Source organism: Aptenodytes patagonicus, chromosome 2 (assembly GCF_965638725.1).
Source record: "Aptenodytes patagonicus chromosome 2, bAptPat1.pri.cur, whole genome shotgun sequence".
Classification (NCBI taxonomy): domain Eukaryota; kingdom Metazoa; phylum Chordata; class Aves; order Sphenisciformes; family Spheniscidae; genus Aptenodytes; species Aptenodytes patagonicus.
Window position 1 is genome coordinate 161,122,590 of NC_134950.1, and position 23,568 is coordinate 161,146,157.

The 23,568-nt window shown below is 35.9% G+C and overlaps 1 protein-coding gene across 3 annotated transcripts in view; it reads left to right on the forward strand.

Annotated features, from left to right (window-relative positions):
- Positions 1 to 23,568, forward strand: part of ESYT2 (extended synaptotagmin 2) — a 93,778-nt gene that overhangs the window by 62,804 nt on the left and 7,406 nt on the right. Inside the window, exons 8-19 of one of the 3 annotated variants that reach the window (XM_076331908.1) lie at positions 3,665 to 3,785; positions 4,402 to 4,578; positions 4,989 to 5,071; positions 6,392 to 6,440; positions 7,111 to 7,200; positions 7,808 to 7,903; positions 10,821 to 10,922; positions 15,399 to 15,461; positions 17,460 to 17,534; positions 19,398 to 19,484; positions 20,349 to 20,498; positions 21,556 to 21,944. In XM_076331908.1, coding sequence (XP_076188023.1) covers positions 3,665 to 3,785; positions 4,402 to 4,578; positions 4,989 to 5,071; positions 6,392 to 6,440; positions 7,111 to 7,200; positions 7,808 to 7,903; positions 10,821 to 10,922; positions 15,399 to 15,461; positions 17,460 to 17,534; positions 19,398 to 19,484; positions 20,349 to 20,498; positions 21,556 to 21,944 — 1,482 coding nt within the window. The remainder of the gene's footprint in view (positions 1 to 3,664; positions 3,786 to 4,401; positions 4,579 to 4,988; positions 5,072 to 6,391; positions 6,441 to 7,110; positions 7,201 to 7,807; positions 7,904 to 10,820; positions 10,923 to 15,398; positions 15,462 to 17,459; positions 17,535 to 19,397; positions 19,485 to 20,348; positions 20,499 to 21,555; positions 21,945 to 23,568) is intronic. The other 2 variants (XM_076331909.1, XM_076331910.1) reach the window with 2 other exon arrangements.

Below are 23,568 nucleotides of genomic sequence, written 5' to 3' on the forward strand. Positions count from 1 at the left end.
TGCCATCTAGATGTGGTATAGTTTCTATAGTAACTGTAACTGAGGTGAGTCATGCTCTGCCTTGCCAAGAGATTTCTTCAGTGCTGTATTTGTTTTTCTTATCTGTATAGATAGATTGTATATTTTGGTATGACAGCTTGACATATTGTAGTTGTTATGAACAATGATGAACAAGAGATTGCTGCTGCCATAGGTGCCTTTTTTGTCCTACGACTGTTGGCTGCACACTAAACTACTTATTTGTACTCTGTTTGCAAATGTCTTCTGCTAAATGAATTTCTGCATTTGCTGCTGGAAGCTTCCCTGTCAGCTGTTAACAACTTCCATTGTGCTTTGTACATGACTCGACAAGGAGAAGGACACAAAAGTAATTCATATTCCATCATTAGTATAGCTTACGGAGGAGCGGAATTAAAATCTTTATGTGAGGAGGAGCCAGGCTGTGAGAATACTCAAGTGCTGTCAGGAGGGAATGTGGATGATGGGAAGATGAATCCTGTTATGGTTGCTTGAGATACAGTAAAAATACTCTATGCAGTCAGAGATGTGCTGTCTCTGCAGTATGAATAAAGACGACGCAGCAAAAATACATAGCTGCTTAGTCTGTCACTAAAAATTAAGTAGAGCTAAATAGAGAGCAATACAACAGAGTAGGTAACTGCCACTTATTTTTCTGCAATGAAATTGAGCTTTTTAAGACATTTACTATAATAAACTATCTGAAGCATTTCACGCTTCTCTCATTTTTGTGAACTGAAAAAATAATTGTATTTAGAATCAGTGACTTCAAGTTTTACAGTCTTAAGCTGTTTATCAATGATGCATCAACGTAAGGGTTTAAATTGATAGATCTTTCTCTGTTGCTTGATCAGTGATCTGTCTCTGTTTTCCATAGATTAGACCGCTTAGTTTAAGTAACAAAAGAATAAAAAAGATTGTCATTTTTGCCTTGTATTCATGAAGAATACTTTCCAGCTGGGAGCATCCCAATTGGCTAATATTTGGTTAGATAAGTTTTAAACAGCTTGAAAGTGTCATGTTGTTTTAGAATTCATTTAATTCATTACTTAGTTATGATCTTTGGTATTCTTTTTCAGTGCCCTGCTTTTAAAGATGGGTTATCTGCTACCTCCTCTGAGTCTAGTTTCTCTGTGTAAAATTCTGTGAAATTCCATTAATGCTGGTTCATTTTTCATATTCATTTCCAAATGTTTCAGTGAAATTCAAGCACTTATGTTGGAATAATACTGTGAGACTGACCTTTGGAATCACAGAGTTGGGGTTTGGTCCTAGCATGAAGGATTGCAAATACTTCAAGTGACTGGGCTCTGTTGTGCTTCAGGCTGTTTCTTTCTCTTATTTCAGAAGATCTCCTGTAGCTCCATTTGAACATGAATCAGTCTCTGAACCTTTCGCTAGTCTAGGATAGGTTTATTTATGCCTATAGCTTATTTTGTAATGTATGTGATCTTAACTAAATAGAGAAGAGCACGATAACCTTTCTTTCAAGGCAGCTCTGGTACCGTTGCCTCTCTTGCTCTGCTCGTTTGCTTTCTCTGACCTAGGTCAGTTAGTTTTCTCCATTAATCATCTGTTCTTAAGGCATGCACTTTACTGAGCATAAAGGGAGAGCTTTCTCTTCTTGCCAGGTAGAGACGCTAACAAAAGCATGAACAAAACAAACTTACCTGATCTCTTTACTGGAGATTTGTCATCAAACTAGTATTTTGAAAAGTGCTATTGTTGCTTGTGTAGTTGCCATCACCTCAGCTTTTTTTTTTTTTTTTTCCTTTTAATGTTAAGACTGTTTGAGATGTTTATCTTAAATTTTTAAGTCAACTCTAACAAAATGGGTTCTATTTTCTTGGCTCATTTTAGAGAAAGTTTAGCATACATAAGTTGAAAACTTGATGTTTAGCAAAACGGAACTGAAAAAGTTTGAAAAGCAACATGTTACAATGATGACTAAAGGAAGCTACTTATTTTCAAATAACATAATTATCTTCTTGTAGTAGTTGCCTTAAGAATTACTGAAACTATAAATTTGTAGGGTTCAGTGTTCATGTAGAATGAAAATCTTTGTGAATATGATTGGATAAGCTCTGCAAGAAAGGAAGGGGAGTGAAGACTCCTCTTTAGGACAGACGTGAATTGACTCACAGAAGTTGAGAAGAAACTTCTCCTCTGAGCATTTCCTCTTAACGTTGTCCACTGTTGCTTCGTTCAGAGAATAAACAGAGGTCTGCATAGACCTGTCCATTGATCTTGATGCAGCCTTGAGTTTCTTCTGTTCCTATTGTACTGGATGCCATTAAAAAGTCAGCCATGTTCTATCATGTATCATAGTTCATCTGGATTTACAGTGGAAGTGGGCAGCCAAGGGGATGCAGGCTATACAGGTTGCAAATCTCTGGCATGAAAGATCGATGTGAATTTGAAATGAGCCAGATTGTATTTAATGGGTTAATTCTGTTACCCATCTCTACCATAATACGTTTATTGCTCACCACAAAATTTTCTTCCCAAATGAAGATGTAATACATATTACATTTCACTGCAGCTTTTGTGTTTTTATAAATATGGTAGCTGCTGAGTCAGAGCTACTCCCAACTGCAGATTCCGTCTTAGAAAAAACTTCACAAGGTGATTAAACACAAGTGCTTCATCTGAAAAATGTTCTAAGGAATCAAACACTACCTGCATCTTAATTTCATAAAGACTGTAAAAGGAGAATCATAAAGTGTGTTTAGGAGGAAAAAACGTTCATCTCTGAAGCAGCTCCACCAGCTTTAGCGAGAGTGCACCTGCAGTTCAGAATATCTGAAGCATTTTTATAATTTTCTCTCTGAACCTTTGTACATACCCCTGAAATCTTCCTGGATACTTGTCTTCCATGGTGAATTGTACCTCTCCAGTTCTGCCTTTTTGCCAGTGTAGGCAATGTGTGTAACCAATGGTGTTGGTCTGACAAGGTACTGATTTGTTGTCAGTTCAGACCCAAACTGGGCAAACTCGTAGCTTAGGAAATCTTCTTCTTTTCTGTGTGTGTGTGTGATGGGGTTGGGTTTTTTTAAATGATTCATTACCAGTGTGATTGTACTGCCACTCCCTTTTTGCCAGAACAAAACCTGTTTTGCTTCCTTAGGCTATATTTTACTCGGCCACAAGCATGTTTTCTTTGTGTTTCTGCTTTAAATGACAGTCCTCCCAGCTCAAGAGGACAACTTGTTTCATAACGCTACAGGAATGGTTAGCCAAACTTTCAGGGACAGTTAAATCATTATTGAAATACAAAAGTAGATTAACAGTTAACATCTGCTTGGTTATATGCAATGCAGGCAAGAAAACTTATGTAACAACCTTTTACCCTGGGTGGCTTTAAAAGGCGGGGGTGAGGGGGGGATCTTGGCGGTGGCAGGGAAATGAGAACTTTATATTCATCTCTGTGGTTTCTGCTGTTCAGTGTCAGCTGCTTCCACCTGGTGGCCATTTTGGCAAGAATCCTTTATTTAAAAAAGTGTTTAAAAAACAGATGTGTCTTCTACCTCCCCCGAAAAGGCAAATGTTTTCTCCATTTAGGTTGTTAAGCAGCAAAAAGAGTGTATTAGTGTGACATAACGTGTTTAATTGTCATGAAGTAACTGAGGATTATTTTCTCCAACAGTGGCTTATCAGATACAATAATACTGGATATAATATCCAACTACCTGGTCCTTCCAAATAGAATTACAGTCCCCCTTGTCAGTGAAGTGCAGATTGCTCAGTTGCGGTTTCCTATACCAAAGGTAAGTATGTTTCTGTTAATACTAATGATTTGGCATTTAGTTTTTTCTGTAGTAGTAACTGTTAAAGGTACGCACATCTGTGTGAATTTCTAAATATAGTTATTGCAGTAGTACAAGTTGTCGTGAATCCAGTCACTTATAATAGTTGATTTAATTTATAAATAATTTCTATGGAGTTAATGTTTCATAATAAAGCCAAGAAGGATTTTTTTTGTTTTGCTAGAATCTTAAACATACTATTTGTTAAAATATAGTTCAACTGTATAGACTAAAAATTAAGTAGTACATGATTTGTATTATCACTGCAAATTATTGTTAGTGTTCTTCACTTGAAAGTTGTTACTACTTATTGCTATTCACTTCCAGTAGCATGGCATTTCTTGATATAACTGGCATGTTTCTGATTGTTGATGACAGTTTTTCTTTTCAGTAATCTCTTGAGTGCTAGGTCTGCTGTGTATGTGGATCATCATTGATATCCCTTCATTTACAGTGTGTCCAAACTAAGTTTCATGTTAAGGAAATGGCAATGGAAATTATAAGACAGACACTGCATAAATTGTGATGACATGGAGGCTTTCAGATTACTACATAAACTCATCTTTTTCTTTTTCAGGGTGTTCTAAGGATACACTTTATTGAAGCTCAGGACCTGGAGGGGAAAGATACTTACCTAAAAGGGATTGTCAAGGGAAAGTCAGATCCTTATGGAATCATCCGTGTGGGCAACCAGATTTTCCAAAGCAAGGTCATCAAAGAAAATCTCAATCCAAAATGGAATGAAGTTTATGAGGTATAATAAATAAAAATACCTTGTTGTGCATTCTGTAAAGTTGTCTTCTAAAGTTTCTTTTGTTAAAGAAGGTACTCTAGGGGCTTCCTTGAGGAGCTTCTTGATGTCTCCCTCTAAAAGGCCGAAGTTCTGTAACAAAACAGAAATTCTCCATTGACGTATATACTACTTTTGTCTAGAGTAAGAATCAGTAATTCTGAAAAGTAGTCTAGTCTCTTAAAGCCAACATTAGCAAATTGCATCTGAAAAGCTCTTATACTTGCTCTACTCATTAAATTGCATCTTTTTTAAAGCATATTGATATGTTTTAATACACAAAGGCACTGCAGTTCAATGTTTTACTGTTACTATGCCATTTAACAAAGCTAGTTAGTTTTGCCATTGACAGTGCCATCTTACTGTACTTCTAGGCCTTAGTATATGAACATCCAGGACAGGAGCTAGAGATTGAGCTCTTTGATGAAGATCCAGATAAAGATGACTTCCTGGGAAGGTAAATGTTATGGACGATATGCTTGTAGGTATTGAAAAGAGATGAAATATTTTGATGTAATCTTTTTTTTCTTTTTGCATTTTATTGCAGTTGTAGTTCTGCTATATTACTATATGTATAAATTGATTATCTTTTCAAAATGGTGGCAGTAAGTAGTTCCCTAATTACTTCATATATGTAAATATGTGTATATAAAAATGTGCTTGTTGTGTACATACGCATCTATATGTTTATATATTTTTTTAAAAAATAAGGTAAGTATTGTGGGTACCCAGAAAAAAAAAGGGTTGTGGGGTTTTGTTTGTTTGTTTTTTTAGGAATTGTACCCTACCTGCTTTAATGTTCATAAGCTAGCACTAAGTCTTAATTATTTCTTCAGACAAAGTTAATATAGCTTTATAACCGTGTATCTTCTTCATCTTCATCATTTTTAAATGGCTAGCTCACAGTTTATTTTTCTCTAAGAGCTGATCTTAACTATTTGGTTAAAGAAAAAATTTTGCTGTAATGCTTTTGCAAACATTACTCACTCTTAGATTCTATAGGCCTACCTTTAGTGTTTACCCATAAACATTTCAGGGTTTTAGTCAGCTTCTTTCTCCAGTAATTTGTCACCTTTATTTCTTGCAGAGTTTGGAGCTTCCCATTGTTGCTTTCCATACAGAGTAGAACTCCCTTATCTTTGCAGCTCCTTCTCTCTTAACAGGAGCAACAGTACCTACTTCTCTTCTCATTAAAATAAAGAAGTAGGTAGTACAAAGGCTTCTTTTCTTTGCACTTCCCTAATCTTACACTGAAGTGGTGGGGGGGGAAAGTGGCATAATGTGTACATCAGTACTAATAAAATACAAAGCCACGACAAATGTTCATGCACTGGCATGCAGTTGTCTGCCCTGTTTAATTTTTAGCAGATTCCCTGGTACATTTTTAGCTTGTGTGAACTAGCACTCTCCCAGACAATGCCAAAGCATGAATTTGGTCATAGCATCTGTCCAGGGGCTATTTCCAGTGGGTAGTTTGGATGTGGTCACTGTTTTGAGAGTTTGTTCATACGTATGTGAGCCATATTGTGCCAGTTGCCCTCGTAGATAGAAAATGGGCTCTAGTATAGGCATATTTTCTGTTATCTTGCATTCATCTTTGTTCAGACATTTCATTCCCTACTTCTTCCTCTCTTAGGGGCTAAAAGAATAGTATTCTGCTCTTTTGATCTCAGTGGAAGCCTGGATACTCAGCAAGCACAGGGTGGGGTTAGAGTTCTGTATTAGATTTTTTGCTTCTTGGCTAAAATACAGAATTTTTTTTTTTTCTTTTTTCTAGTTTGATGATAGATTTAATTGAAGTTGAAAAGGAGCGTCTTCTAGATGAGGTAAGTGTTCATTAAGTTTTGGGTTAAAAAACCCCATCTGTTGCATATGTAGTTGTTCTTGTAATTTTTTTTTTCCCTGGGGATAGTTCCTGTATGTGCATGAATAACCTTAATGCTATAAGAGTAGATTCCCTGACAATCAATACAGTGGTTTAAGGGATATCTGAATTGGTGAGATCTGAAGAATACTGCCATTCTTCTGTCTTCGGGTTTTAAGATTACTGGTATGTAAATGCAAAAAACAGTAACTTATATATTTGGTGAGAGCTTTTTCTTGCAGGATAATAGTTAATTGCCTGGTTTAACTATTATTAGACCTAGCAGACTAATTTTTGTCCTATATGTAAGAGAGATTTTATAGTAATGTTACACAGGGTTTGTATTTCCAGAACGTCTTTACAGAACTTAAAGAATTCTCTTGATATTTTAAAAATACTTTTACTGTACAACAGAGAGGTTTGCGTGGCTGTTTTTGTTATTCTGTGTTGTAATATTTAGTGTGAAATAGGACATTTTAAACAATGAATCAGATCTTTTCTGGTTATGCAGACTTCAGCTCTACGAGTTTTCTAGTAGAGCTTGGCATTTCCTAAATGTTCTGAAGAGCCAATTGCAATCATGTGTGTGTTTGGTGTCAGATTTATTTCACATTACTTTGCTTAACTTTTAGTGGTTTACTTTGGATGAAGTGTCCAAAGGAAAATTGCATTTAAAACTGGAATGGCTCACATTGATGCCAACTGCTGAAAATCTAGACAAGGTATTAAAGGAACACATTACTTTTATCCTGATCTTAATTGTTGTGGGGTGTTTTTTGTTGTGTTGCGGGTGGTTTTTTTTTTTTTTTTTAAGTTATTTATGTAAGTTATGTTAAGTATGTTAAGTAATTTAATTAAGCTAAATATGTAAGTATGTAAGTAATTTAGTTCTCTAGCTGTTGTGAATTTGGATAAGCCTGTAACTTTATTCCAAGCTGTTTGTCTTTAGAAATCTCAAACCAGTCATAGCTGTCAGTGTACTCTTCTGGCATGGGATTTTAAAATGCTTTTGTCGTCCTCTTCTTTTCTTTTAATGTCGTGGTTTGAGAATATCAGCTAACATTTCATTAGCCTGGGAAATAAAGCTGGATATGATATTATAATCTGTCCAATCTAAAAAAAAATAATTCGGAAATGGGGTGCAAATTTCCATGAAAATGGGTTTGAAATATCTATGAGAGTCTCGAAAACTTACTTCCTATGTTTCATAGTGTGCGTTTGTGAATGTTTGCATTTTGGGAGATGTTTTTAAAATATTTTTCAGGAATGGTACAGAAATAATAGTATTATTTGATTTTCAGAAAGGCTTACAGTATGTTTTTGGTTTAGGTGCTAACAAGCATTAGAGCTGATAAAGACCAAGCCAATGATGGGCTTTCTTCTGCATTGCTTATTCTCTATTTGGACTCAGCAAGAAACCTGCCTGTAAGTTATATTCTGATGGATACCCTTTTGTCATGGGTATCTCTTGTGTACTTCCAGCATGTCTTGCTTGGTAGTATGGCACACTGCTTTACTAACGCACATTATGCCATGTTTTCTATACTTGTTTCAAAACGTGTAATGTAAGGTCCACATTTCTAGCAGTATAGTATTACAGATATATATTTAATAAAACATTACTCTTTAATCAGTGTGATTTTTCTTTAAAGAATGCTCCTTTCCTGGACTTGAAAGGCTGCATGTTTTTATTACATTGTGTTTTCCATAAATAGTATGGGATTGGCATGAGGAATTTTAAGGAACTAACTGGGAAAAGGCCCACTTCCTTGAGTTCAGGTAAACTTGCTTGCTTTGGTTTAGGGTATCTGTGGTAGATTTGAAGGTACTGAAGTCTTCATCATGAAATTAATACTGTGCAGTTGATGTTACAGTGGCAGAATACTTGTATGCGATTTCTGTCAGGTTGTCATTTGAAGTATTGTTTATTTGCTTGTGCAAAACATAAAAACAAAAAAATTAATGGTTCTCTCATTATATGGATTATACTATGGGACTGTGAAATAGCTTGTTTATGACAAGCACATGCTGGTAGTTTATTTCAGGTTAGTTCCGTTCCTGGTTGAAAATGATAGCAGTAATAAAGTAAACCCTACCATAAATAGATATGTGAAGCATAACACTGAGTTTTGCTGTTTTTCAGCATTGCTGTTAGATGAGAAATTCTGGAAGTGATGACTAAAATACTGATCAGAGAATAAAGTTTTCAAGCCTCAGATTTTTTTGCATGCATTTTGCAAATTTGTCCACTCATCTTAAATTTAAGCTAAAATGCTGCTTCAGAGTGGTAACAAATGAAAGCTTAGTAGCCTAAACAATTTACATCACTGCCTAGTGGTTTTATGTCTGTTCCAGGGTGTATAGAGCAGTGTTTGCAAGTAGTATTTATAGGTTATTTTAAAAGCTAAAAAGATGTAGCTCATTTGGAATAGAGCCCTGCATTATCTTTTTAACCTCACTGCATTGAATTCAGGGGAACTCTGTAACTTAACAGAAAAAGAGTAGAATTACTCTACTACAGAGTAAGCGGAAATAGAATAGAATTATGGTGTGCTTAACATCAGTTTCAGAATACTGCAACACACAGAAAAAGTCTGTCTGCCATCTGTTTTGTGCACTAGATTAAATTGAACCCATTTCTGTATTTTCTTGTTTGACTACTGGATTTTACTCAAACTGTTACAAGTTTAATATATCTGTTAAAATGCACTAAAGCCTCTTTCTTAAAATGAATAGTTTAAAGTTCTCTTATCCACAATTTCCAATTTGTTTCCATGCAACTCTGCTTCTGTATATTAGATTAGCTTCTCCAGCAAATACTCAGAGGCTTTGTCATAAGTTTAGTTTTTCCCTTCCTGTTTCAAAAAAACCATTCTGTAACATTGTCTCCCTCCTTCAGAAACATTAGGCTGCAAGTCTTGAGTTCTACCTGCTTTTGGGGACAGTATTTTAATTTCAGTGTCTTAATCAGTACTTCTAATCAGTAGATCTCTAACTGTAGGGCACAGAAAGGGGAAGTTCCTTGCACAAAGCTGACCAGTTAGGAAATTTGGGAACAGGATCTCAAATTTCTTATTGCTGTGTCTGATGTTCTGTCTACAGTACAAGATTGCCTGGGTGGGTTGAGAATAAGGATGGTCATAGTGTGGGACCTGTTTAACTCTTTTTTTTTTTTTTTTTTCCCCCTTGCTCTGCCAGCCCAGAAAAGCAGTTGCTACAAATTACTCAGTATTTAACTTCAAGTCATTTTCTTTCCAGAAATGAGTTATAAAGAATATGATAGAAAGTAACATTGAACACTTGAAAATTCCATTTACAAGTTTGCAACAATAAAATAATACAATACTGTGTTAAATTCAAGTTGTCCAAAACCAGATACAAAAAGACTTCACAGTTAGGTGGGGGGAAAAATATCATGGGAAGACTTCTTCATGCAGGAGAACTGAAAAGATTCCTATAGATTGTGTAAAGATAATGCTTAGATAATGTCATGGAGCTGCTAGACAAACTGCAGTGAATTACAGCGAATACAGCTTTTTTATGTCCATTTGATTCTAATATGGAACAACACTTACAAGACTAAACATGAAAGTCTGCTGGCTCCTCATGTTGTGTTCATATTCATTGATGGGGGTCATGTAGTGTAATAGCAAAATTAATCACACTTTTGGATTGCTTGTGTTTATGGGGAACAAAAAGTTCAAAGAGAATGAAGTGTTAAAATTACACTGAACCTTATTAATAGTTTTGAAGACTTTTGTCCACAGCTTTAATGTTACAGCTGAAATATTTTCTAGATGAATAAGTACTTTTTGTTACCTTCAAAATGAATTTCTTAAGTTAATGCTTATCACTGGTACATTTTAGATCTTGTTATCAGCCTTGTTTTGTTTGAGTTATAGTGGATAATTCCCAGCACAGGCATTTCTTTTGCACAGATGCATCATGGTTGTGGGCTTCTGAGACACTGGGATGATTTATCTGAAATATGTTTCAAGTGAAATAGAAACAGTGTAGAAGGCTGGTCTCTAAATTTACTTAGTTGGATCTGACATATAAATCTGAACTACCAAGAGTAAACTTGGAAAGTGGGTTAATATATTTGAGTAATTAATAAAAAATAAATATAAAAAAAAAATTCACCTTGCTGCACTACAGAAAGTAATTTAATAGATGAAACTACTTGTAATGACAAATATTTACTTACTTTTTGTTATCTGCTGTTTTCTCTGGAATCCTTTGACTGTTTTCCTTAACTTTTTTATGTAGTAAAGCTGCTTATGCATTCATTCTGCCACAATCCCATCACTCTGCTTTCTCCTTCCATTTCCATCTTCCTAAGAGTATCTACGAGGGAAACTTTGGGTGTGGATACTTAAAAGAGAGGAGAGCATCGGGACTAGTCTTTTGTGAAAACACTACCTCACTCTATAGAGCACTATTTGTGAGTTCTCTGGTATTATTTGTATTGTACCTTTTATCTGCCAGAGTGTGGATTAGTGCTACTAAAGCCACTCACTCTAGTGGAATGAGAGCATGCAATTTGTTTTGCTGCATGGTTTCAGCAAGTGTGCATTGTTTTTTGTGCTATTTTTATTGCATTTTAAAGGCTACTTAAATTTCATTGATCAGCATATCATTGGGTAAGTAATTAACTTGTTATGATAAAAACCCAAGATAAGTTGTTGTAAAAGCTCTTACATTTAACTTAAATTGCTGATTCATTGAGAAATAAAATGCATACTATACTAGCACACTGTGTGCTGGTGAATTGTTGGCTTCTATTGCAAAGAAATTAAACTAATTAATATTACAACCAACATCCCTGTAGTTTCTTTAAAAGGTGATGCACTCAATGTTTGTAAGAACGTGCAACCGCTCCACACTGGGTCAAGTATTGCTTTAAAAATGGGTGTGGTTCTTTGTGCTCCCCAAAATATAAATTCCCTTGTAAATTCTATTTCACTCCATGATGCTCCTTGTTTTGCAAATTCCCAAGCTCCTTTTCTTTTTTTCAAATTAGTCTGTAGTCAGGAAAATCCACACTAGGGAGAACCACCAATTAATATTTTTTGCTTGAATTTAATGTTACAAGATCATTACGAACTAACGAGCCTCTGAATATGTTACACTTAAATCTGTAAACACAACGTTGGTATCTTCAAAAAGAATGAGAATCTGTTGAGAATAAGAACTCTTTTGCCAGAGAGAGGTGGGTATGCCATTGTAGATTGTGCAGAAAAATTTGTTGCTGGCTGGCTAATTGTGGCTCTTGTCATACACCTTGATTTAAAAACACCTTCCCCCCACCCCCTCCAAATCCCAACAAAACCCTTTTCTATGGTCCTTTCAGTTAGTTTCTGTGTAGAAGTTAATTTTAAAGTATCAAAAAAGTTACATCCATTACCAAATCTTGTTAAAATTTAATGAATAAGAAATGCAGTTCATAAGCTATGGTTCAGTTATCTTGGAATTAAAACTGATAAGTAGTTGCTGTTTCTTTTAGTTATAAAAATACTAGATACATCCTAAAAATAATAATAATTAAAAAAAAAATCAAAATGCTTGATAAAGAGTGTAGCCCTGATGTTTTTGTTGATCTTAGGGTCTTTGCATTAGGACATGTTGTCTACATATAACAGCATCTATTCAGACATTGGACAAAACTTTCCAAATCCCCAAAGCGATTTGTGAGTTAGTATGGAACAGCAACCATTTTAAGATAGCCAGGACTGGATTTCCTTCAACAGGAGTGTTAACTGCCTTGTTCTGCAGTTGCATGGGTGCTAGTCTTGCAGCAAGCAAGAGGATGAGATTTATGGCTGGAGGCCAGGAGAGAGGAGAGGAGAGGACTGTAGTAGCCCAGAGATAACAACAGGCTTCAGCAGTCATAAAACTGCATCTTGTTTTCAGGGCATCTTTAAACACGAGGTATTATGCAAACACTCACACCTGTAAGTTCAGATATCTAACTGACATGTAACATGAGTTACGGGGGGGGGGAGGGGGGAGTGTTAAAAAGGGGGCTCACTTTATGTAGGGAGAGGAAAATCCAATGCCCTGAGTGCTCTTTGTTCCTTTCTAGACAGTTTTACTGACTAGGTTAATCTATTAACCTAGATTCATGACACCTAATTCAGACATGTACCCATCTAAATCTGATTTATCTGAAGTTAAGGAGTATGAATAGTGTTCTTAGTATAATTTCCAAAAGTGAGTAACACTAGTTTTAGGATACGTTATCATTAGTTCACAACAATTTTTCTTTCAGCTTGGTGTTTATATAACATATAAATTATCCATATTTTAAATCAGCTCTTACAGATCAGTGACTGTCTTCTGCTTATCAATTGAGGATGCACTCACAGATTTAGACACTTCTAAAGCCCCATTTTAACCACAAGCAAGACTTAGTGAGTCGACAGAAGTAATGAGTTGTACTCCAAAGCATATTGAATTAGGATCTGGCTTAAAAACAAAACAGCTTGTTAGTTGCAGTGTAATTTATGGGTTTGTTATTAGGATTTACTGCAAATATCACTGGCTGTTACAGAATGCTAGCCTGAAATCTGATTTATTTCACTGTGTCAGTTATCAGTATAGTTCTTGGATACCTGTCCCCTTTTCCTATAACTGCAGAGACACTCAGAACCATAGCAAGACAATTTTGTCACCCAAGGCAAGACCTTTTCTTGGCTTTTTATATTGAATACTCCCTTTTCTTCTCCTAGTCTCCTCCCGCCCAGCCTTTCAGCCACCATCCTCATGGACCTGCAGCTCCTTCCCTTGAAACCTGAAGTCTGGCTTAAACATATTTGCCCCAGCTGATGTCCCTCTTGGCCTATCCTTGCTATGATTCCAGAGGAATTGAGACATGTTCAATATCCAGGAATCATTGGTTGCCTGCCTTTATAATTGATCACATAGGTTTGTTTTTGACTTTTAAAATTCTTTGAAATAATATTATAGGGGGAAAAAAAGATGTGTACTGAATATGCAGGTGCAAATGTGAAGGACAGAGGGCCAGTAAGTTGAGGGGCAGTTTAGGATTCAAAATGATCTTGATGAATTGCAGATATGATCTGGAAAAATAAGGTACTTTTCCATAGAGGACAGTCATTGCACACATATAAATATGGGATGGAAATAGTTGTCTGATGGATAGCTCTACAGAAACAGATCTGTAGTCGTGCTGTATCATGCTGTTATGAAAGACAAACACCATGCTGTATATAGCAAGAGGAGTGTAGCCTGTAAGATGTATGGACTAATCCTTCTGTTCTACTTAGCCATTACTAAGGCCCTGATTTTGGCCGCAGCAAAGTAAGATCTGGAGGACACCAGTTATGATAATGAGAAAGCCAGTACACGTGACTAGCAGAGGAAGAGTAACTGGGATGAATTTAGCCTTAGGAAATAAAGATGGGGATGGAAATGATACAAGGCTGCTGCAAACAAAGTGCCTTTGTCATGTTTGTCAGAAAACAAGAAACAGTGCTTAAACTCCAGCAAGGAACATACCTGTTGGGCATTAAAAAAATTTCTGATGAAAAGGATGGTTAAACATTAGGATTGATATGTCTAGGAATATTGTGCAGTGTCTATCTTTGAAGGTCTTTAAGTACAATAGTAAGTCCCTAACGTATCAGATAAATAGCTGTGGAAGATTCCATAATTTTATTTTAAGAAAAATAATGATTAAAAAAATGCCACAAACCAGCCAAACCTTATTTCTGTTTTTCTCCAGTTTCATCATATTGTATATTCATTCTGAAATAGAAATTTTAAAGCTGAATGCCAGGAATCTCGTCATACGTATTGGCCAACTTCAGGATATGACATTCCAAAAGAAAATGTAAAAAAGTATTTCTGCACAAAGGTTAAATCTCTCTTCAAATTTTGGTCACTTCTGGATTTGAATTTCAGGAAGGCATTTCTTTTGGCAGAGTGTTAATAATATTGGTTCCTGTTCATAAATCAGCATGATTAAAAAGGCCATTATGCAATTTTTTTTTGTTGCCACACACTATAGCTTTTAAAGCAGAATTCTCCCTTGAAACAAAAATTTGTGCTTAAAGAAAAAGCCAGCCATAAGTATACTAACGAAGTCTCTTTCATTTCAAAATTGTATTTCCTGAAATTATTTCTTATGAGTTGAATGCAAATTTTCTGTAACATTTTTGTACTTTACATGTGTCACTTCAAGAACAACATATTACTCTTAAAAAAAAAATTAAAAATTTGCTTAATTAATGGAAAGTAGCAAGAGGTTTTGTCCTGCTAAATCAGTTCAAATTCCTATTGTTAGTGTATTTGCATGTCTTCATTCAACTGAGTAAATTAGTAGGCCTTCATTCTAGTTGACATGCAGTGTTTGTATCATTCATCTGCTGAAGAGGCTCAAATGACTTAGATTTTTGTAATGATCTAAGTCCTATCAATATTTAGCATAGTAATTTCTCCCGTAAAAGGACTCCTTCACATAATTACTTGATATATCATCAGAGAAGCTTCTATGTTGTGAAAATATACTTAACCAAACTTAAAAAAGGTTCTTTCAGAAGGCAGTCCATAGGACATCAGGCATTCAATAAAACCTATTTTGTGAAGTTTCTTCATTATGGTAAAAAAAACCTGGTGAGGCAAATATAAGTAGACTGAAAGTGAGTGTATTAGTTTTAAAGCAGAATACAAACATTCAGAGAGGACAAGAGGGGGGAAAAAAAGTTTTGTCAGACTTTTGTTGTTGTCGTGGTAGTTCCTTCCTTGTTTTGTTTGAAAGATTTTTTTGGGGTTTTTTAGGTTGTTTTTTTCCCCGCTTTGCCCTGTGTTGTCATGTCATAATTAATTAACCTAGTGAAATTGCTTCATTGCATGACTTATTAACCCTTCCTATGTTCATTCTCTCCTCACTTAAAAGCATAATCCATTAGAATTTAACCCTGATGGCTTGAAGAAGGCTGCTGTTCAGAAAGCCCTAAAGGTAAAATTAATATAGTTGTCCATTTAAGGTCACAAAAGTAATTGGAAATGCACAAATGCCTGCAACACTTCTCTTCCAACAGTGGATGGAATTTCTGTTGCCGGATATATATTTAGTGCAATTCCGTTTTACTTAAATTTAGTTTCAAGAAGCGGTAAAGACATTGGTGAAATACTTTGGTCTGTGGTAATTTGAATTTTAGATCAGTTGAGTGGAGTATAGACTGCTTTAGAAGACTGGGGGAAAAAATAGTCCTGAGAACTAATTTGAAGTAGTAACTAAAGAACAAAGCTGACATGAAAGCTAAAACATCTTTGACATACTGAGTGATACTTCATTGGTCAACTCTGAATGACTAACCAATAAAATCAATCTCTGACATGTTTTGAAATAATCTTGTTCCTGCTAGATGTTTTTAGAAGGCTTTACAACTTTTATATAAATGCTAAACAAATTTAGCCCAGCTTTTTGATATGGAAGACATAGAGTTGAGAGGCAAACTTGGAAGGCATAAGCCAAGTTCTCAGCTGGAGGAACTTGGACAAGAGGCAGTTTCTAATAGACTGTCAACAGCAAATCTGTCAGTGGCAGGTGTTAGAGGTGCGTTATATGTGTGTGTACATATTGCTACCTATTTAGCATGAATTAAAAATATTTATATTTACATATCAGCATAAGCAACAGGGTCTTTTTGTCAACTTCTGTAGTTTTATCATTTTATAAAGAAAAGGGAGTTTCAGGCACCTTTTTGTGGACAAAGAAAAAATGAAAAAAATTTCACCTACCATTTTTAAACACCATCAGTTGGAGCATAATCTGACTTTCTTTCTGTTCCTTAAACCTGTGTATTCTGTTGTCTTTGAGAGCTAAATATTTTCCATTAGAAATCATGAAAAAAAGAAATGCGGCATTCATCCAAGAAAGGAGTGCTTTCTTAACTTTTTTTCTAAAGGAAAATATGGTTATAAGCAGTGTGTCACATTAAAGTCAAGTAATATTAGTGGAAGTATGATGTCCAAAATGTAAGTTCAGATCCAAAAATACCTAAAACATGCACATTCTTAATTTAAGAATATAAAATATTTTAATCACTTGGTTGTAATTGTGACCTTACATGCATTAAGTAGATTTTAACTAACTTTATGTTTACATACCTGATCTGTACAATTTCCTACATGGTAGAATTCAAAGTATATTATTAACCGTGTATACTATATTTTCTAGGCCTTTTAAACTGCGTTAACATCTGCTTGAGATGATTAACTTTCATGTCTAACTTTTCTTTCTGACTTAAATTTTTGTTAGGTTAATTTATTGTGAAAGAAACATGTAGTTGGGAATGTTCCTTTGTGTAGATAATTTGTTTCTAAACTGATGTTTATTTTCAGTTTGTTGTAATGCTAAACACCTGGTGAGCAAGGCTCAGATATGGCAGATGGTTGATTCTCTAATAAAGAGTATTTGGTAAACTGTAGAAATATACATCAGGTACCTTATAGTGCATCTTCTTTCTCCCCAGACTGAAAAGGGGGGAATATCAATGTTCTGATATTACATCCAATTTAATAATACTACTGTAATGTAAATAAAGTAAGCTTCCTGAGTTTGTGCCTTCTCCATATCTCCCATCTGCATGCAATATTCATTTTGCGGTTTTAACTATGCTTCATTAGCTTTGGGGGTTGTAATGCTCATTAAAAGATAAGAATTTGTACCGTACCAATTTCATTTGAAGAAAACGGAAAGGAGACTAAAACTCCTCATTTGTAGCATTTTGCTTCAGCATATTTAGGGTAGTTGGGATGCCTTCATGTTAATGTGTTCACGAGTTGCGAGCCAGTCTGCCATTGAAGCCTGTTGAATAAAATACTGAGAATAATAGATAAGCATATAGTAGAATGCATATGAGTTGTTTTTTTAAGATGCAAACATAAAAGTTTCAGAGGAGAGAGGTTTTGCTTTGTACTGAAGGCAAAGTTTTTGCTTTTTCTTTACCAGTCAGGAAAGAAAATAAACAGCAATCCCAATCCACTTGTTTTGCTGTCAGTTGGACACAAGGCACAGGAAAGTAAGGTAAGTTCCTACTCTTCATACTTGGCTCTGTCTACAAACATTTGGTGGCTCTGTGTGCTTGGCATTGGCTATCGAGCCATTGAGTGTATCCACTGCCTTAAAAGTTACCACCAGAACTGAAATTCCAACAAGAAGCCAAGGACTGAATGGGAGCTTACTCAATTTAAACTGTTTGTGAGTAGACACCAGATTTTTAGCTATTTGTAGATGTCCTTCCACAGTAGATTCTGATCTGCAACTGGGATTCCTACAGTAGTGATTATATAAATAACAGTGTGGGTAAAGAGCAGGCTTCAAAATACTGATCAAGATTTGAAAATTTACAGAATCACAGAGTTATGGAAATGCCCAGGTCGAAAGGGACCATCTGCTTAAACCTTCTGTTTAAAGTAGGGCCCTAGATTAGCCAAAGCACTGTGTAGTTCTCAGGAGCTCGTAGTTTAGCCAGGCTACTTTGTTTTTATGTCTGCTGCTTTTTCTGCTTTGAGGTATGGACCACTTCTGTGGTTTCAGAAGGCTGTCCTCTAGCACTCCTGAGCTCCTCTGCCCTCCAAGGTAGACACTCATGGAATCCCTTCTAACAGTTCCTAGAGCAAGTTGAAATCTGCTTTTCTGAAGTCCAAGGCTTTTATTCTGTTACTTGTTTTCCTCATGCCCCTTAGGATCTTAAGCTCTGTGATCTTACAGTCACTGTAGCCAAGGCTGCTGTTGATAGTCACACGTGCAAACCAATATTCCTCATTTGTAAGTAGTAGATTCAGAAGAACACCACTCCTAGTCATCACATCCAATGATTGAGAACAACTGTAACGCAACAGTGTGTGTTTTTCTAGCACAAACTCTTAAACTGCTTGTGCACCACTGTGCTACTTTCCTAGAAAACATTAGAGTAGTTGAAGCTCTCAGAACCTGGTTCTGCAGACCTGAGACAGCTTTGAGTCATCTGAAGAAGGCGTCATCCATCTCTTTTTCTTAATCGGGTGGTCTGTAACAGATGCCTGTCATGAGGTTGATCTTGATGGTGATCCGTCTGATTTTGACCCAAGGCATTCAATGTACCTGGCATCTTGCCCATAACTAACATCTGTGCATTCAAACAGCTCTTTAAAATAAAATAGCAACAGTGAAGTGATACCTAGATAGGTAGATATATGTAATATGGGTGTGTTGTGGTTTTGTTTTGGTTTTGTTTTTTTTTAAAGTAAAAGTGTCAGTGAGCCAAAAGGAGAGGACATGTAATTTGGCTTCTTCATATCCTGTCCAAAATTGTCACAAAGCCTAAATCAGATCTTATATACAGTCTTAATTTTGATACCTATTAGAGAATGGAGATAGAAATTCAAGTCCTTTGTTCCTGGAGATAGCTTATTTTGTAAGCGCTTTTTTCTCCACCCCCCCCACCCCCCCCCCGCCCCCATTAATGGCTTGCTGAAAGTAGTGAGATTTGGCAGTGAAATCTTCCACATGGCTACTTGGTGATTAGAAGGAAAAATATTAGTTTCTAGGAGTTTCATTGAGCTGGTTCAACCCTTATAGAGAAGTATGAGAAGAGAGAGAATGTGCCAGTCTGAAGATCCTGCATTTGTTCATAGACTGGTGTGAAGTAAAGGGTCTTTAGCAGGAGTTTTACTTTGCATACAGCAACTTTAATGCAAAACATATTCTACTGCATGTCCTGTGTATAATTTTATATGTTATATTATATATGCCTTGGGTAGATCCCACTTGGCCTTTGTTTAAATATGTCAGGTTTCAGACATTAATTTTCCAAAGCCAAAATGAAAAATGTACTCAACTCTTGACACCGGCTTCATTAGATGGAAATGTTTTGTAATTTGTATGCTTCCTGTGCTCTAACTTCAGATTCGATACAAGACCAATGAACCAGTATGGGAGGAAAACTTTACTTTCTTTGTACACAATCCCAAAAGACAAGATCTTGAAGTTGAGGTATGTTGTCTCACTCTCTTTAGATACCTTTCTTTTCTAAGACATTTCAGTAGAAACATTCAGACATTACAGGTTGTTATGAAATGAGACTGAATATATTGTGAACACCATTAAAATTATACTTAAGGTGGTTTTTAAGACCAGGCTATGAAATGTTTATTTGCATTTACTACTAAAAGGAAGAAAGATTATAACCAATCTCTCACCAGAAGAATATAGTTGATGGTTGTCTTACTTAAGAAAAGAAAAAAAAAAGGGGGGAAAAAAACCATTTTTGATACCTGTTTCATAGAATCATTAAGGTTGGAAAAGACCTCTAAGATCATCGAGTCCAACCGTCAACCGTCCAACCGTTTCGAACCTTAACAGTCTTAGCTGCTAGCAGAAATTGCTGTTATGTATGGCTGATATGTTTCCTCTCTCATCCCAAGGACGTTTTTGCTTTATCTGAATACTGTATCCCTTTACACTGCTGATATGTCATTTACATAGTTCAAAGAGACTAAAGTGTAAATGAGTACTGTCCTAGTTACTATTCCTCTAACAGTTGTGGGAGTTCATTTTCACACAGACTGTTTGGAAACCATGTAGTTATTTTGATCAAGGGTCACGTAGATGTGATGGTTAGTTTTCTGTCTTGCTTTTGCTGGAGAAGATAGGGATGAAGAAACTAGTCATTGAGTATATTTGCTATTTCCTTCTGCAGTGTAAAGTAATCTTATGATCAGGGAAATTTGGTTTAAGAACAAACTACATTCAATATTGTTTGTTTTTTTTGTTTTTAAATAAAACTATTTCTTTTTCTTTCTCTCAATTCTAACAAAGCAGATGATACAAAATTACTTAGCTTCTGTGTTCCTTCAGGTGAGGGATGAACAGCACCAGTGTTCTTTGGGGAACTTCAAACTGCCTTTAAGCCAGTTGCTGGAGAGTGAAGATTTAACTATGCATCAGCGGTTCCACCTGAGCAACTCCGGTCCAAACAGCACTATAAACATGAAGATTGCACTCAGGGTACTCTAAAACTTTTCCCATTGTAAATGTCTGAAAGCATACTTAAGACTATCATGACTTCTGGTCTTCTAGCTTTATGAAGAAGATAGTACATTTCCTTGGGTGTCACAATGCCAGGTGTCCTTAGTTGTGGCAGTGCTATCAAGTACACAAAGATAACCTCTAATTTAAATACATTCTATTTCAAAAACAGAAAATTCTCCAAACAAAACAGTAATCGGCTGCATTAATTAAGACTGAGATTCCCTGTGGTTTTAGGTTCGGAAATCATGTTTGCAATTTAAATTCCTTCAAGTCTCTTATCATTCAGTAGGCTACAGATCAGTGAAATCACCCTTATCTTATAGAAATGGAACTGAGGTCATGATGGTTTAAAAAGAATAATGTTTATAGGGAAAGGAATTATATTCATAGTACTGGAAAAATTCAGACCAGCTTTCAAGCACATTGGAGTTTTGAAGACAAAACTTGCATACCTGAGATCTGGTTTGTCTTTTTCCCCAGCTAAATTAGTTGGTTTAATAGAGTAGTGTATCTCTTTGCAAACACTGTCAGACTTCTGTTAACTTCTGTTATTTGTTCTTTTCTAAAGCACTTTCTTGCTTACTTGTCATTAGTAAATGAAAATAACCTATAAAAGAGAAAGTAAGGCAATGAGTGAGAAGAACTTGTGATGTAGGATTAAATTTCAAAAGATTAGAAGAAAAAAATTATAGAATAGCTTTCCAGGTGGCTAGAGCTGCAAAGTAAATAGCACTTGCACCAGAAGCGCGTAGAGTATGGGAAGGGAATAATGAGGAGAATAAATCTAAATGAATGGAGAATTTCACATTGTTTTATAGTTACTGCATTTGCCACAAAGAAGATGAGGCTGTGTTTTGCTGTGCAAAAGGTTTCCTATTGTAGACTGAATGAGTATAAGTGTGAATATTTTTGGTCCTGCATTAGAGTCTGAACTTAACAACTTGTCACCAACCAGTACTCTTGTAGAAACAAATTTGTTCCTGTTTTTTATACTGGAAAACAGTCATATTATATGTATTTTTACTGTATCTAGGTCCTTTCTCTTGAAAAGCAAGCAAGATCTCCAGATCATCAACACTCGGCCCAAGTAAAAAGGCCATCTCTTTCCAAAGATGCAAGAAAATCATCTTTTAAGCCTCACGTTCCTCTCTCACCACCACCTGATTCAAACAAACCTGTTCCAGCTTCCCCAGCGACTGATAGTGATAAAAAGACTGATACAGCTGAAAAAAGTCAGCCTCCCAATGCCAGCCCTCAGTGGCCAACAGATCTCAGCCGAAGTTCCTCCAGTCTTCATGCCTCTAACTTCTCTTACTCTCCCAGCCACCTCTCGGTCAAAGAACCCACTCCTAGCATAGCCTCAGACATATCGCTGCCTATCGCCACACAGGAGCTACGGCAAAGACTACGACAGCTTGAAAAGTATGGTGTTAATTACTTGGTTTTGCAGTATATCTAAGTTGATTTATAAAAAAATGTCATCAGTGCAGCCAAAGAAAGAGTGCTTAGTTTGCATTTCAGTAATATTTTTTCCTCTTGCAGTTTGAGCCTGGCATTTGAAAATCAAGTCATTGTGATTTTCTGCTTCCTCCCAGTACCTCAGTTAGACAGATTCTGCAATTAGAAGTTACCTTACCATTGCGATGATCTGCAACGTAAAGTCCACCTTGTTCTCATAGCTACACTGTGTAGTGCTAAAAAGAGTGGGATGGCAAGAGGGAAGGATATTTTTCAATACAACATTAATCACTTTCATGGCAATAGTTGCCTGTTTCACCACTGAATCCTATTAGCATTAATATTAAGCCAATTAAGCTGAATATAGCTGGTCTTTTTAAATTACTCAGTTTATAATAAAGAATGTTAAATGAATAGTCAGTTACTATTCAATTAATGAGGATTGCTGGAGCCATGCTTTCTTAAATTCTCTAATTTTTTTTTACTTGCCTCAATGGGCAGCTATACTTACCAGTACAGATAGCTGAGCAGCCTATTCTGCTCTGAATAGGAGAATGGAAACCATTAATTCCCTATTCATGTAGCTTCTCTGTGAATCTAAGTAGGAAGGTTTTAATTTTTTATTTGTAAGGGATTGAACCAATTCATCTTTTTCTCTATCAGAGGTCATAGAATCAACAGAGTAATATAGGTTGGAAGAAACCGCTGGAGTTCAGTCAGCCCTCTGCTCAAAGCAAATCCCGCTTCAAAGTTAGGTCAGGTTTCCTGGGCCTTGTCCAAACAAGTTTTGAATAGCTCCAAGGATGGAGATTCTATAAACTTTCTCAGCAGTTCCGGTGTTTAATCACTCCACTGTGAAAATGTTTTTTCCTTATTTCCAATTGGAATTTATCTTGCTGCAACTTGACTGCGGCCTCTTGTTCTTTTACTGTGCACATCCACGAGGAGTCTGACTCAGTCTTCTCTATAATGTCTGTTTTAAGTAATGAAAGACTGCAATTGAATCTGCTATTGGCCTTCTCTTCCATTTATACAAACCCATTTCCTTCACCATCTGCTTATGTGCTCCAGACCCCCATTTATCTTTATGGTCCTCTGCTGTCTTGTCTTCAGTTTATCAGTCTCTCTTCTGGCCCAAAACTGGGTTAGACTTCGTTAATTATGGTAAATGTTGAAATACTACTCCTTATTTAATACACAAATTTCATACTTTCTCATTTGATAAGAGTGGTAAAGCTATGGCTAAGGAGGTCCTTTATTGCAGGCCCCATGTTCTTCAGTGCTCTGATTTTTTTTTTTTTTTTTTTTTATTTTAACTCAGAAAATACTGAATTGAAATGCTTCATTCTAGTTTTTAAAGTGAATGACTTGGGAATTTTAATGGAACATTCTGCAATCGCTTTGTAGTAGCTATTCACAAAAGAGGCACGCCTCTCCCTTAAGGTTAAGATACCCTTCAGGTGGTTGAGAAATGCCAAGCATGCCATATACTGTCCTGTGTGAAACGGAAAATACTCATAGTCAGTTTACACAAACTAAAATAGGCATTTTATAGACATGAGGGAACTCATGCAAATATTGGCCATTC